We start from the raw sequence: 14,840 nt of genomic DNA, 5'->3' as shown, positions 1-14,840 counted from the left end.
TTTCGGCTAGGCGCACTTGCCGCTTGTTGACCGTTCCCCGCCCCCACAATGCACCGCGAGTGACGTAGCCGGAAACGCTCGGATTGTGTCTGCTCGCGCGCGCGGAAGTTTCTGCGGTGGAGCTTCAGTTCCCTAACCAGTGGGTATGTTTCGTTTATTTCGTCTCTCATCCTCCTCCTCTCGTTGTCTGCTTTGTGTGTCGTTTGGCGTGATGTTTTAAAGGTTGTCTCAAATCATACTTATAGTATTCGTTTACCTATACCCGCCCTGATGCACAGCATGTTCAACATTAGCCCTATACTCGCCTAACGGTATACGATTTTTTACATGAAAATGTAAATACTTGTAATCTTACTTGTAATCTTACTTGTAATCTTATTTGTAATCTCACTTGTAATCTTATTTGTAATCTCACTTGTAATCTTATTTGTAATCTCACTCGTAATCTTATTTGTAATTTTACTTGTAATCTTACTTGTAAATGTTGCTTACTTGTTTCTAGATGTCATTACCACTTTGATGCCAGACCGGTCATGAGAGTGGCTCTGCAGTTTTTCTACATCCACTTCCCTGGTTGGCTACACAAGGAAGGGGGGTCAAGCTTGTACTTTGCACGATGGAGAGATTGGACCAGCAAGACTGGGACGGTAAAACCCACCGCCTGTCTTTCTGTGGAAGGATCGTTTTATTTCAGTGCAGACGCTCTTCAGGCCACAGAGAAAAGCCAATAAAGACGTCTGAGTTGGTGTTCAGCAGCCTGTCATTCAAGGGAGAGGACAACAGCTTCCAAACTGCAAACAGTGGGGTTGCTGCCATCAGTGATGTGGACATAGTGACATGTAAATGTGCCTTCAATGTTCAGAAGAGAGTCAACACACCATGTGTTTTACTGATGAAGAGAATCAGTGGAAAGAGGTTCAGATATAGCCTTTTCATTCTGAGCAGCATAAACAGACTGGAGCTTCACGTGGAATTTGAACTCCAGTATCGGATGAGAGAGAAGGTTTTCATTCTAGATGGCCCCACGGTGTTGTGGAGCCATGCCGAGACTGTCTTTTATACGTCCCTCCATCTTGGGGAAGTGCGACAAATACCCATTCATTTCTCCCAGAGTGTTATTGGAGAACTCCCCATTCTCGAAGGACGGCTGTTCATATTAGGACTGCAAAACTCCTCAAACGAATGCCCGAAAGATAAGCCTAGCAGTGCAGACAGGTACCAAACACTTGGTTATTTTATAGAGAATGGACAAATGTTTGACAGCACTTTGGTCTTACCCAGTGCCTACACTTCGATAACACAGTGTATCTTGGTGCTCTCGGCAGAAAAGGTGGACAGTGTCTTGAACAGTTCTGTGGTCGCAGCAACATGTAAACAGCAGCTAGTTTATTTTGAGAATGGAATTCCAAGAGATGTGTGTCAGCTCCCCTTCGATGGACCAACAGATATTCAGTTAGTCAACACTGGAAGACATGGCTGTTTGTTTGCCATCTCTTTTGACCAAGGTCACGTCTGCGCCATATGGCAAGAAACATTTCAGGTATGCAGATGTGTGGTTTCATCAACTCAAGAACCATGTCATTCATTCTGAATTGTAGTATAATTCAACAGACTTTTTTTTTTTTTTTGGACCACTTGGTTAAACTGTTTCCCTTCTAGGTAGCCTCCTGCTGGTCAGGTGTAAGCTCTGTCCATGTGGACGACTTCCTGGGCAACGGAACAGATCAGCTGCTGTTAGTCTTTGAGGATCAGGGTCAAACAGGACAACCATTGGATAATTTCCTGATAACAGATCTCTGTGGCACCACACACTCTGTAAGACATTATGTTTTGGGTTTTTTTTTTCATGTAGAATGGTCCTTGACAGTTACACAGCAACCCACTTTTAAGAATATTCACCTAAATTTTGTTTTTTTTTTCTAGCAGGGTCAGGGGAGTGGTGACGCTGAGACTTTTCATCTTGCTGAGGAGAACTATATCCTCACTCTTCAAGCATTAGAGTCCAGACTACAGGTAGATGTCTATAAAGATTGAAATAGTTGCATTTGCATTGATGTCTTTATCATGCTGGATGATCAATGTTCTTATCATTTCATTGTTATGAGTGAATGACTGACCATTAAGCTAATCAGTCATGCACTCTGTTTATGTCATCGTAATAGTCGGTGAAATTAAATCTCTTATTTGTATGTAGAGTGGCATGTCCATGCTTCAGGAGCTTCAGCGAGACGTGAGGGTGAAGGAGAGGGTTCTCCATCAGTCAGTCCAGGTCCTTACGGATATGGTCTCAGGACGAGAGCCGGTTCTCACCCAGAGTGAACAGGTTGTGCAAATGTGTATGCAAGCTGATTATTAAACATTTAGATAAAGCATGATTATTTTTTTGCAAGTAAATGCCTGTTTTTGCAAAACATTTAGCTGACATTAGGTAATTTTTAATAATATCAGTCTGTGGAGTCCCTAGATCATACATAAACTTGGGGGTTAGCTCCCAAATTCAGAGGCACTTTGGCAGCATTGGGCTCACTTAGTATTGGCCATCACAGTAGCATCCCTTTGTGTAAGCATCCTTCATTGGCTAACCTGCCAAATTGCTATCCCACCAGTTCTGTGATTAAGAAATTTAATCATATTAGAATGTTATCAATCTGAAAATTTCTTTTCGTTCTGGAAATTGGCAGACCTTGCAATATGAAAATAATATTAGGTATTGCTGTGCTCCGTAGCATGTCACCGATAACTGACATTCTGTAACACTAGCATGTATCAAATTTCTTCCAAAGCTCGATCAAAATGTAGAACCAAATATCTTCGTTGACTTTTAACTGTATTAAACAAAAAGTATCAGATATAATGTAGATACAGTCGTATTGTGACAGATGGTTATCAAACATGCTTCGTCATTGTTGATTATAGTGTTTGTCACCACTTTTCAGGAAGGCCTTGTTGCTCTGTGGGATGGAGATGATGAGCCGAAGGACGAGCTCTTGGATGACAAGATGCAAGGCATGCCGGCAGTGACTACAAAGCCTCAAGTTGACAAGATGTGGCATCGCGTCATTGAGGACCGATTGGTTGTGGGCGTGTTATTAACTACAGACGGCTCTATGTAAATGTACTATTTTTCCCAAGCGCATTGCTTATTTTGTTGTGCCAAGCTAACTGGCTTGTAAGTTTTATCGAGCCCTGCACTGAAGGCATCTGCCTTCCCCTATATTGCTTATTTAACATTGCCTCATCTTAACACTTGTCAGTAATGATTCTCACATGCTTGATATCTTGCCAGGCATAATGAGTTGCTGTCTTCTTCTGGCTGGAAGTGGAGGCATATGTAAATTATAAAGAAACGGACGTGTTAATATCATCCGACACCATGTACTAAAGGTGTACAGTTCAGCATTAATGATTCCCATTTCACCTTCCTTATTTGAGCTTTGAACGAAGCAGAAACTGAAACCTAACTGTTCGTTGAATGGTAGCCACCAGAGTAGCAGCCCCTCACAAATAACAATTGCAAGGAAAAATCCCCCCCGTAGGTGTTAATGTGAAAATAGCTGCCGAGAGTTGTGCCTAATGAATCGGGTAACGATGCCGTGTTGAACACATATGTCACTGCCTTTTATCCGCTTCCACGAGCTCGATGTGAGCGGGACCACTAACTGATGTTCCGTCCTCCATCGAGCCTCTTATCGTGTGAAGGGAAGGAGAAATGAGAGCGCTAGGCTCTCTCTTTTTCTTTTTTTTTTATGTTCAGGATTTTATATGAAATTCCACCACAGCGATCGCTTGGCTGCGAGGTGGTCACCATAGCAACACGTCAAATAACCCTCCAAGCTCTTTTTGCGGGGATGAGAAGCAATCAGGTTTCTCGTTACTCCGTCCACCTGTTCTTGTTTCAATTTGGGCACGCGTCGAGGATAGACCCTTCTGGCAGCGTTGCTTCACGAACCCACATAGTTCTGTGGGTTTGTATCAAAGCACTGATAGAGGCTGTAGAATTACCCCTCCCCCCCAACACCATCACGACTACCTGCTTTATATGTATGGTGGAGCAGTTCACAGTCAGTTCACTCACTCACTCCTCTTCTAGCTAGCCTCTCACAGTTTTAAGTAGTTAATAACTGTGTTCACAATTCATATTCACCACAGCAGTTGCTAGACTGCAAGGTTCTCTAGCTCGCTCACTCAGTTGCTCACCCACCCACTCGCTCACTCACTCACCCACCCATTCATCCATTCACATACGCTCTCCATTTCCCTGTAATTGATTTCCAGTGTGATTGCCCGCTGCCCAAGTGATGTGTGATTGTAAGTGATGTGTTTTATTTTTGTTCCAGACCAGTGGAAGCTGTTGGTTTATGCGTGCTGACAGAGACGGGCCAGAGATCACCGCCTGCAGTCATCCAGACCCACAGCCAAGTGTTCTGGCTCGGCACACCAGGTCCCTCATCTCCATCCTCTCCCTCCACTCAGCCGGAGCCTGCAGCCAAAAGAAGCAAGCAGGACAATGCAGACGGACCCAGTGATGCCCACACATGCAGACTGGCTGTGACTGCTGTGACCAAGCTGACACCTCTGCTGAACTCTGGCTGTGTCAAGTGCCCTGTCATGCTCCATTACGTCCAGAGACAGGAATCTTCTGCCCCCGTGAACAACACAACGTCATTTGTCTTCCACTGTGGTCAAGTATCTGTAGACATCCGGAGCAAATTTCAACCTCAGCTGGTGAAAAACACAAATCTCAAAACAGGTACGACTGTATTAGGCTTTGAGGATTTCTTTTTTTCTACAGCCAGCAACTAGGCTATGCTGCTTTATTTTTGAGTGCTTAAACTTTCCATTCATAATTTTGATTTTCCTTTTCTGGCCTAGCTGAGGCCCAAGAGGACTTTCTGAGTCTGTTGTCAGTGCTGGATCAGTGGGTCTTCCATGTTGACTCTCCTGACCACAGCTTGGGGGATGTGGACGGCTGGATCCAGAGAACAGCAGGGTGTGAGAGGCTAGAGGTCAACCCTCAGTATTTACTGTTCAACTCCGCGGGACCGTCTGCTCTCATGCTGCTTCACTGGCATCAGACAACCCCTTTCCAGGGGGAACTGTCTGTCCACTCCAGGTAATTTGTTTTCATGTACAGCTACAAGATTTGCCCATTTACGAATCTATTTTACTTAACTCTTGATGGTTTGGATAGAATTGGGTTTTGACTTCAGCCATTTAGGCTTGCTGGAGAACTACATCAAGGCAAGGCAGTTACCAAATGTGTCCATCATGTCATTTTCCATATTATGTAAAGCCTATTCTACGGCTTTTATGCAGAGTCCCTTTAGGTCACAACATTTGGAAGGTAATATGATAGGGACGTTCACAAACAAGACCTATGAACATTTGTCATTGCGTTACCATAGCGGTCAAGCCTAACAAATTAAATGAGGTGTACCAGAATGCATAGTTAGTTTTTTTTTACCCCGTTGATATTGTACAGTGCAAGTTTTATTGAGAATTTCACATTTCTATCCATGCCTGTGTTTGAAACGTCATGCAGTTAGTGCTGGATGATTTAAATGTAAGAGACACTGTTTATCAAGGCGGATATTAAAGGTACAATGTGTAGGATTTTCCTAAAAATCTGTGTATAGACTCATACAAAAATAATCCCTCCCCAATCACAACTTATGACCCACTAGACGTATGTGGCGGTGTCTGTATCCGCAGAGACCCTGTCCTCTGCCTGTATTTTCTTATTTTGCTGTGAACGGGACCTTTCCGGGCGTTACGTCGTGGCCCAATTGAGATCATAAGCACGCGTCCAAGAGGAAGCTACGACAATGGCGGACACGGCGCCGAAAAGACGTAAATAGAGCGAGGCGAAACGCCAAGCGGACAAAGCTCATTCCAGAACGAGAGGGACTCTGGGGGTTGGCTTTCACCCGCTGGCGAGCACTGAAGGAGAGGATGGGAATGAAGAGCGACGTGGAGTTGGCCTGCACACTGGGATGTGTTCTGGCAACTGTGGTCAGGGGGCGCGCGCTTGTGGTGACGTTGAGCCGGGGGGGGGGGGGGGGGGGGGCAACTTTGAATGTGTTTACAAACCGCAACCGAAAAATCCTACTCGTTCTGTCTTTAAATCAGGAGGCTATTATACTGTTTTCCTCTCATGTTTGGTTAAAAAAATGAAAGGGGTAAATCAAATCCTCGAAGCTGAGCCTTGCGACTATTGATTATTTGTTCATTAATTGGAGTAAAATTTGATCCTTAAACAGGTGTCCCTATAATTTTATGGCTGCTTCGAGTTTGACAAGGCATGGCACGGCAGCTATACAACACCGTTTTTAAACAACGATCAACACCGTAAGCAAAAGCGTGTGTGGTGGTCATGTAGAGATCTTAAAAGCTCAAGATGTGCCAGCTACTTTAGCGGCTGTTCATTATAAGTTAAATTATATGTGAATACTGATCAGATCAAATCATATTGATTGATTGATTCTGGCTTTGAAGTTGACAAGAATGCATGCCAGTGGGATATTAGTTTGGAGTGTTTTGTAATGGTGAAATGGCAGAAACGAGATATCTTCATTCATTGTGGCGTCCGATAAGTCCGAGCATTTACACCCTTGTTCTTCTGTAGCCAGTTGCAGATGGTTCAGCTGATGGACTCCCTGCGGAATTACCTGCCTGCGTCCTGCTCCATCCGGCCCGTCAAAGAAACGGGGATACCAGGCACAGCTCGGATGTTTTCTCTGGCCTTGGAGAAAGAGGTGATTTCCCTCAAAGAGGGTTTGTCCGACCTCCTCTGTGGAGAAAGGGAAGATGGGGAGACGGGGAGGAACGCTGGAGTGAAAAACCCGGAGACGCCCAAGCCCGGATCCGCCGAGGGGCTCCAGACGTATAGAGAGGAGTGGCATAGGGATTTGGAATGGTCCAGGATGAGGCTGAGCCCCCTGGTGGATTTGGCGAGGTATCGCAGACTGACCCAGAGCCTGTCTGAAGTCCAGCTCGTGGGAGATATGGTTGCTGTCCTGCAGACACAGAGAGCATGTAGCTCTGGGCCGCACTAGCAAAACCCTGTTGTCTCTATTCTGCCGTCAAAGGAGGTCTTCGTGTCATTGTAGAGCTATGGTCTCATGAGGCCACTAGGTTATGGTGTTGATTTTATATTTTGGTTGCTAAAGGACTGGTTCGTCCTTCAAATTTTAACCATGTGTTAATAAATTAACACCAACTAATGTTGCACAGTGTGTTCAGTTCTTGACAAGAACACCCTCTCCTAAGCCTTAATAAAGGAAAATATTCTGTCCCGGCTTGTCCCCCCCCCCCCCCCCACCAAGCCACGCTGGTGTCGCTGGACCTGAAAGCCTACTCATTTATTCAAGAGTAGTGACTCAAACGACTCATTTCCTTACCAAAGGGCTTTCTAGATTTTCTGCTGCGGCGGTTATGTCGCCGTCTTCTCACAGGGTTTACGCCACCACCCGCGTTGGCTGGTATGTGGCGCCTTAGCTGATTTCCGCTGGACCACCCCCTGGGTTTCACGGCCTTAATCTCTCGTCTGTGATACCCGCCTCTATTCAGCTCGTCCTCTACTTATCTCCGCTCAAACCCCCCTGCGTTTAGAAATGCGCCTTGGTATCTGCCGCCGGCGCCGCCGCCGCGTGCTTTTTTCTGGAGGGAGACGTCGAGAAACGGTCTGTGTGTTCAGAATTAAGACTACAGAAGCCTGAGAGGCGAGGAGTGTTGTGCTGCTGCTGCTGCGTGGCTGTGGTTGACTGTGAAAGCTTTTAGTGGCACTTTTCCCTCATGGTTCAGTTGTTTTCCTGTGAAATGTTTTTTTTTTTGTTTTTTTTTTTTACCCTTCTGCAGTCTCATGACACCACACAGGCTTTCAGCACTTTTATTTAAATTGCCCTTCCTCCAAGAGAGCATCGAGCCTTCTTTTAAAAAGGGGTCCGGTCTTGGCCGGACGCACGAGATCTACGGCGGCTTGACCGGCGGTGTTAAAACGGATAATGAGATTGTTGTTTTTTAAACTTTGTGGCCCTTGCTGAATGAAGCCGGGCCCGTGGGGGACTGCAGAATGGGGGATTGTGCGTTTTGGCTGTCGGAGATCTAGGAGCTGCGGCGTCTCCGTCTGTTTGTAGCTCTCGATCTGAGAAGAGATAACACCCACCCCCCCCTCCACCCCCCCCTCCTTCACACCTCTGATGTCTGTGGTCTATTGCTTTACGCAGATAATGGGCTCCAGAGGACTCGGTGTCACAAAACTTTATTCGACACACCGACGGAATCACGTCAAGGCTTTTGTGTTTTGCTAGTGGCCACCCCGCCTTTCCGCAGATTCACAACGAACGACTTTGAAAATGTTCAACTCTGCCGTTGTTGTTTTGAGTGTAAATAGAGCGCTCGCCGGCAGGTCCAGAAAGCTCCCTCCTCTTGTTACTCAAAGGGCGACGCCATCTGCACTTGTTTCCGGGTTATTCAAACGGAAACGCCCTCTCAGCTGTTAGCAGAAAGCAGTGACGCGGGTTAGCCACGATGCCTCCCCCCTCCCTCAACACCCCCCCACACACACACACACAGTTCGCTGACAGTGTAAGCATGGAGAGTGATGAAAGTGTTAAAAGAAAGTGCAGAAACCTATGTCAGGTCACATGGGGGAAAGTTTTTAGAAGGGCTTGAGGAAAATGGCTTTTTTTGGGGGGGGGGGCATTTTCCACCTTTGTTTGATGGCGGTGGTGGCGAGGGACAGGAGAGGCAGGGGGAGAGAAGGGGGATGACATGCAAGTAAAGGGCCCGGGCCGGATTCGAACCCAGGCCGCAGCGGTCAGGACTTATGAGGTAGGCGCTCTACCAGGCGAGCCACCGGGGCACCCCCAAAAATAGCATTTTGATGCTAAAACATGTATTTCGACCGAACTTTGAATTTTAGGACTTGAATACGTAGGGAACACTACTGGGAAACCACAGAATGATATAAAAACCTCAAAAACACAAAAAAAATGGGACCCCCCCCCCACCCCACCCCCTTTAGAGCTGTCTTCATAGAATGTAATAGCACAAATAACACACCTACTTGCGTCACCAGCCCCCATCCGTCCAGGACCTTTAAGGGTCAGATGCCTCACACCCAGCACCTGCTTGTTCTGGCATGGCGTCAGCTGGTGGTGGTGCAGATTCGGATGACTAATAAGCATTATTATTTCACTCACATGTGCCTCATTATACTTTGGATTTTTGTACAAGAAGATATAGCACTACCCTTATTGCTAGGAAGCTGTCAGTTATAGACACTTTTTGTATTTTTATTTGTATTTTTTATTTTTGCAGTTATTACTGAAGGGAGATCAGTGTTTGTGAGACGCTGCAGCTGGGGACAGATAATAGAAACAATAGAGACTCAGTTATGGTAACTGCCCAGGGGTGCAGAAAGTCAAAAGGTTGAAGGCTAAGACTTGTTGCATTGTGCCATCCATCCATCCATTATCCGAACCACTTACCCTGCGCTCAGGATTGCGGGGGATGCTGAAGCCTATCCCAGCAGTCATTGGGTGGTTAGGTGGGGAGACACCCTGGACAGGCCGCCAGGCCATCACACACACGCATTCATACCTAGGGGTAATCTAGTATGGCCGAGTCACCTGACCTACATGTCTTTGGACTGTGGGAGGAAACCCACACAGACACGGGGAGAACATGCAAACTCCACACAGAGGACGCCCCGGGACGACCCCCGAGGCTGGACTACCCCGAGGCTCGAACCCAGAACCTTCTTGCTGTGAGGCGACCGCGCTAACCGCTGCGCCGCCGTGCCGCCCTGTCTCGAGCCAATCCGAGTAAAATACGTAGGAACCGTTTTGCTCTTTCATTACTGCATGCCAGCTATTATTTTTGAGTAGGACTGATCCAGGGTCTGAACTCTGTGCTGAAGGTGTTGTGGATTTTCCTTTATCCTTTTAATGGGCTCTTGCCCCAGCAACCTCTGGGGAGAATAATCGTCGGACAAATAGTAAAGCAAACAGAGAATCTTCAATGCATCTGCAGATGGAGAGACATAAGGCCACACAGAGGTTCGTCTGTGAGGACATGCTCTGCCCCTGAGCTGGAGATAGTGGTTTTTTATAGAACGGTCCGTCGCGTCATACACTATGTTTCCCGCATCAACTAAGGTGTAATCTGACAAAGGAATGCAGGAAACATCTACGTTAATCACGCTCCGTGCCTCGTGAGTGTCTGTAGGTCTGTTGCACTTGTCTTTTGCTGTACCGGGCTGTTCCTGGGATGCGGCAACGGGGAGGCAAGCGTGATAACAGTTGCTATGTGGCCCCATGGAAGGTACGCGTGAGAACAATGGGTATGTGTGTCAGCAGTGCGTGAGAAGTTTCATACACAGAGAAGTGGGAAACTACGGAGTACATACGGAGTGCATTTTGTACTCCACAAAGGCCCCACTGACGTCTTGATTAAGAATGTGGTGTGTTTGCAAATGAGTGATGTCGCCATCCACTATTGCAACATGAGACATCCCACATGTGAACTTTGCCTTGGGTCTTGGTCAAATATAAACTCCTCTCAAAGGTCGCTTTTTTTTCCGGACATGCAGGCTTTTCAGACCTTTTCAATCTCTATGTATTGACGCCTTCCAGAATCCCTCCAGCCAATTTCTCTGTCGATCATATATCAGTTGAGTCCTTCCCCTTGAGTCGATATGTTGAATATATAAATCAATGTGTGATTGTGCTCGAGCGATTAGGTTGTCCGGGCGTGGATTAAATTTTCCTAAAAGCATATCTATGGTGAGACTTGGAGATACAGTATTGAGGAACACTGGTCAGGCTATGGTTCTTATTGATGCCGAGTGATGAGGGGGAGTCCTCCCCGTCAGCCCAGAGAGCTCTGGTATTTGCATGAACTCTGCAGCTATTGACCCGGGTCAGAGGACCAAACATACTGAGAGGTTATTGATCATCCCTGTGCACCAGATTCAATGTGCAGTATACTGTACACGTTGTGTATGCCTGTTGCCTATGTGGAAATTCACCATGTGACCTTACACTGTGCTGTTGAGAAAGAAAATCCTCCTGTTAAACCAATAATTGGTTTAAAAATTGTCATATAAAAGTCCATTCACCTTAAAGTTTACCTGGAATGCAGACTATCAGCCACTTAATTTACTGTAATCCCACTACTGGAAGTCTCAAACAATAATTGTGTGTTCAGATATTTGTATAAATTATGCCTGTTGATTATCACCTACTGCCACGGTTAGCTAAGTCCCCTGCAAGTAGACTACTTGCACATATAAACATGGAGGATGCCGTCTTTTAATGACTTAAGTTTGGTCCTAGTAAGTGTACCAATTTTTTTTTTTGGAAGTGCTATCTAGATAAAAGTTTATTATTATTATTATTATTATTATTATTATTATTCATCCATCCATTATCCAAGCCGCTTATCCTAGGTAGGGTTGCGGGGTGCTGGAGCCTGTCCCAGCAGTCATTGGGCGGCAGGCGGGGAGACACCCTGGACAGGCTGCCAGTCCATCACAGATTATTATTATTATTATTATTCTGTAGAGCTGAAGGAACGGAGAAGACCGTAGGTTCACACTTTAGCCGTGTAGGCAACTTTCTTTAATCAACGGTAAATCAGAGAGACAACAAAACCACAGCTCGACTGAGCGGAGGCGGCAAGAATAACCAGAAAACTGGCTGAACAACCATGACTTAACCCTGCGTTAACCTGCCAGGGCAACCCTGACTTAACCCTTAGTTCCTGGGGTGAATTCTATCCCCAATACGTGTCCACCACAATTCCCCCTTTTTCTCCCAATTATGCTTGGCCAATTACCCCACTCTTCCGAGCCGTCCCGGCTCGGTCGCTGCTCCACCCCCTCTGCTGATCCGGGGAGGGCTGCAGACTACCACATGCCTCCTCCGATGTGGGGTCGCCAGCCGCTTCTTTTCACCTGACAGTGAGGCGTTTCGCCAGGGGGACGTAGCATGTTGGAGGACCGCGCTATTCCCCTAGTCCCCCTCCCCCCGAACAGGCACCCCGACCGACCGGAGGAGGGTTGGAGTTTATCCCAGCATGCACTGAAGTTTATCCCATCATGCCCTGGGCGGGAGGCCGGGGAACACCTTAGACAGGCCACCAGTCCATCACAGGGGCCAGACACACCAACACTCAAGACACACCAATGGGCAATTTAGACACTAAGCCGCTGCGATGCTCTGCACGAGACATGCAGGTTACAAACCACGTATATCGATTAAGTGTTTTACCGCGATAAGCCAGGGAAGTTCGTGCGTTCGAATTACCTCGACCCCCCCCCCGTCATCCGACTCTCGAGGCCAACGAGCCTCTGTGTGACCCGAGGCCTTTGCAGGAGTTATCCACATGACTATCTTGAGCCATGACGGGAGGAATCGCAGTCGATACGACCAGCTCACGCATGGCTGCACCCCGGCCGGCGATACGGTGTCTGTTCAGCAGGAGGGCCACGTCTCCCGCCGTGCACCTCGGGTCAGTACCCGTCCTGCAGAACCGGCGTACGACGCGTGTTTCCTCGTCCCCTGGCTCCAGCGCCCGTCTGATTTGTAGCAGTAATGGATTCCTCGGGATAAGGTGAGGGTTTCTGCTAATAAACCGCCTCCCACCGGGTCTCGATGTGCTTCTGCTTCCATTATGGACTCCGAGACGGTAATAATAGCTGTTGGATGTTCATATTTAGATGAAAAGACATCTTATTGAAAGATTTGCCAGTTTTATTAATAAGCCCCCCCCCTCCTCCTCCACTTTTTTCTTTGCTTTTCTGTTTTTTATTTATTTATTTTTTTTTTTACATGCCGGCCTTTTTAAATAGCCGGACAGTTGCCATGGAAACCCTCGTTCCTTACTTCTCCCAGACCTCGCCAGGCTGCGTCCTGAACCTGCTGAATGACGGAAAAGTTTCCCCTCCTGGAAGACAATTAAAACGGCCTATTTTTACACGCCGCGCCGCGACTAATTGTCTGTCGTACTCGGCTTGATTGGATGACGCGCGACAGGCGGCCGCGTCCTCGCGCGTTCGCGCCAAAAAAAATAAATAAAAATAACGAGCCGCGGCGCAAAAGCTGCGCCGCTGAAACGGACGGTACTTCCATCCGAGGATTAGAATTATTAATTGGTTTATAATCCCGGTGTTTTTGAGTCGTACGCGGCGTTTGGCTCAATCATGCAACGCCCCCGATCATTTAAACACAAACAACGTATTGTAACGTGCGTGGATAAGAAGACACGCTGGCCGCTGGCTGGCGGGTCTGACCCCTTTGGTCGAGCGGTCAGCGATGTCTCCCGCGGTGCGGGCGATACGGGTTCGCGTCCCGGCCGCGGCAGTTCCTGTGGTTGCCCCCCGAATTCGCTACATTGGTGTCAGAATTGGCATGGAGCGACCGCAAGACCGTCGGAAGCGCATGAGCCCTGAGGTGTGAAGGAGCTGATATGCTTAAGCGCGGGGTAGTGTAACGTGCACGGATAAGAAGACACGCTGGCCGCTGGTTGGCGGGTCTGACCCCTTTAGTCTAGCGGTTAGCGATGTCTCCCGCGGTGCGGGCCATACGGTTTCGCGTCCCGGCCGCGGCAGTTCCTGTGGTTGCGTTGTCCCCCGAATTCGCTACAGTATCAATCTCTTCAAACAAATGTGAGGGAGGGGTGATGGATCCCAATGTTGACGCTTGAAATGATCCCGCAGCATTATAATGAATTGCATTATCGCGGCAGATGAAGCCCGTTACAGTCTATCGATGAAATCATCAAGTTTCCATGAGCCGCAGCCTCTCCCGTCTCTTTCCAGTTGTCAGGTCGGCGGTGTCGAAGAGCATGGACCTGGTGCTGGATCTCTCTGTGGGTAATGGTGGCCTGTTTATTACTATTTTATAAATCATCCATCCATTATCCAAGCCGCTTACTCCGCTCGGGGTCATGGGGATGCTGGAGCCCATCCCAGCAGTCATTAGGCGGCAGGCGGGGAGACACCCTGTACAGGCTGCCAGTCCATCACAGGGCCCACACACACACATTCACACCTAGGACCAATTTTAGTACGGGTGAGTCACCCGGCCTACACGTCTTTGGACTGTGGGAGGAAACCCACGCAGACACGGGGAGAACAGGCAAACTCCACACAGAGGACGACCCGGGACGACCCCTAAGGTTCAAACCCAGGACCTTCTTGCTGTGAGGCGACCGCGCTAACCACTGCGCCACTGTGCTGCCCAATTAATTATCATTATCGATTAATAATTAATGAATCATCAATGAATTATTATTATCATCATCATTATTGTTATAGGCCCTGTGATGGACTGGCGGCCTGTCCAGGGCATCTCCCTGCCTGCCGCCCAATGACTGCTGGGATAGGCTCCAGCATCCCCACAACTCAGAGAGCAGAATAAGCAACTTGGATAATAGATGGATAGATTATTGTTATTATTACCTTTATATGTAGAAAATGGAAAACTATATTGAGGCCTCCTACCAAAATGTTCTCTGGGGGTCTGTTTACATAACATTCACGGTCTAGATGTACCCATTATTTTATAAATCATTATAGTTTAATACTATGCTATGGCATCTCGGGCAATTACAAGTGGGCACTATTTAAGGAGGGCCATTCCACGCCTCACGGAGTCGGCCCCTCTTCCGTAAGACTGTCCTGGCATTTTGTTTTTTAAGCTGTTGTCCACACAGGTGAGCCCTGCCTGATGTGATCCCTACGCTACAGTGCAAAGTCCATTAAGCTGGCATTAATGGAACGCTACTGTCAGTTCCCGTCTTTGTCACTCCGGACCCACTTGAGACGGGAGGGC

General features: G+C 47.5%; 1 protein-coding gene across 3 annotated transcripts; it reads left to right on the top strand.

The window, feature by feature from the left end:
* The first annotated feature begins 66 nt into the window (after nucleotides 1-66).
* fancb (FA complementation group B) lies at nucleotides 67-7,200 on the top strand. Of its 3 annotated transcripts, none has more exons than XM_056289398.1 (9): nucleotides 67-143; nucleotides 503-1,540; nucleotides 1,660-1,815; nucleotides 1,927-2,013; nucleotides 2,195-2,323; nucleotides 2,937-3,109; nucleotides 4,338-4,750; nucleotides 4,873-5,113; nucleotides 6,626-7,200. In XM_056289398.1, exons 2-9 carry the CDS (start codon nucleotides 617-619, stop codon nucleotides 7,053-7,055), a joined length of 2,553 nt encoding a protein of 850 aa, XP_056145373.1. In that variant the 5' UTR covers nucleotides 67-143; nucleotides 503-616; the 3' UTR covers nucleotides 7,056-7,200. The 3 variants fall into 3 exon arrangements, with proteins under 3 accessions (XP_056145373.1, XP_056145371.1, XP_056145372.1); XM_056289396.1 differs by having other exon boundaries at nucleotides 1,924-2,013; XM_056289397.1 differs by having other exon boundaries at nucleotides 102-139; nucleotides 1,924-2,013.
* The last annotated feature ends 7,640 nt before the right edge of the window (nucleotides 7,201-14,840 follow it).

Source organism: Lampris incognitus, chromosome 11 (assembly GCF_029633865.1).
Source record: "Lampris incognitus isolate fLamInc1 chromosome 11, fLamInc1.hap2, whole genome shotgun sequence".
Lineage (NCBI taxonomy): Eukaryota > Metazoa > Chordata > Actinopteri > Lampriformes > Lampridae > Lampris > Lampris incognitus.
This window is presented reverse-complemented; position numbering and strand designations above follow the sequence as displayed.

Excerpts from the sequence above, each read along its gene's own strand:
- fancb (XM_056289396.1), top strand. The coding sequence starts at position 617 with ATGGAGAGATTGGACCAGCAAGACTGGGACGGTAAAACCCACCGCCTG. Across the intron at positions 1,541-1,659 it reads TATGGCAAGAAACATTTCAG|GTAGCCTCCTGCTGGTCAGG; the intron begins GTATGCAGATGT and ends TTTCCCTTCTAG. Across the intron at positions 5,114-6,625 it reads GAACTGTCTGTCCACTCCAG|CCAGTTGCAGATGGTTCAGC; the intron begins GTAATTTGTTTT and ends GTTCTTCTGTAG.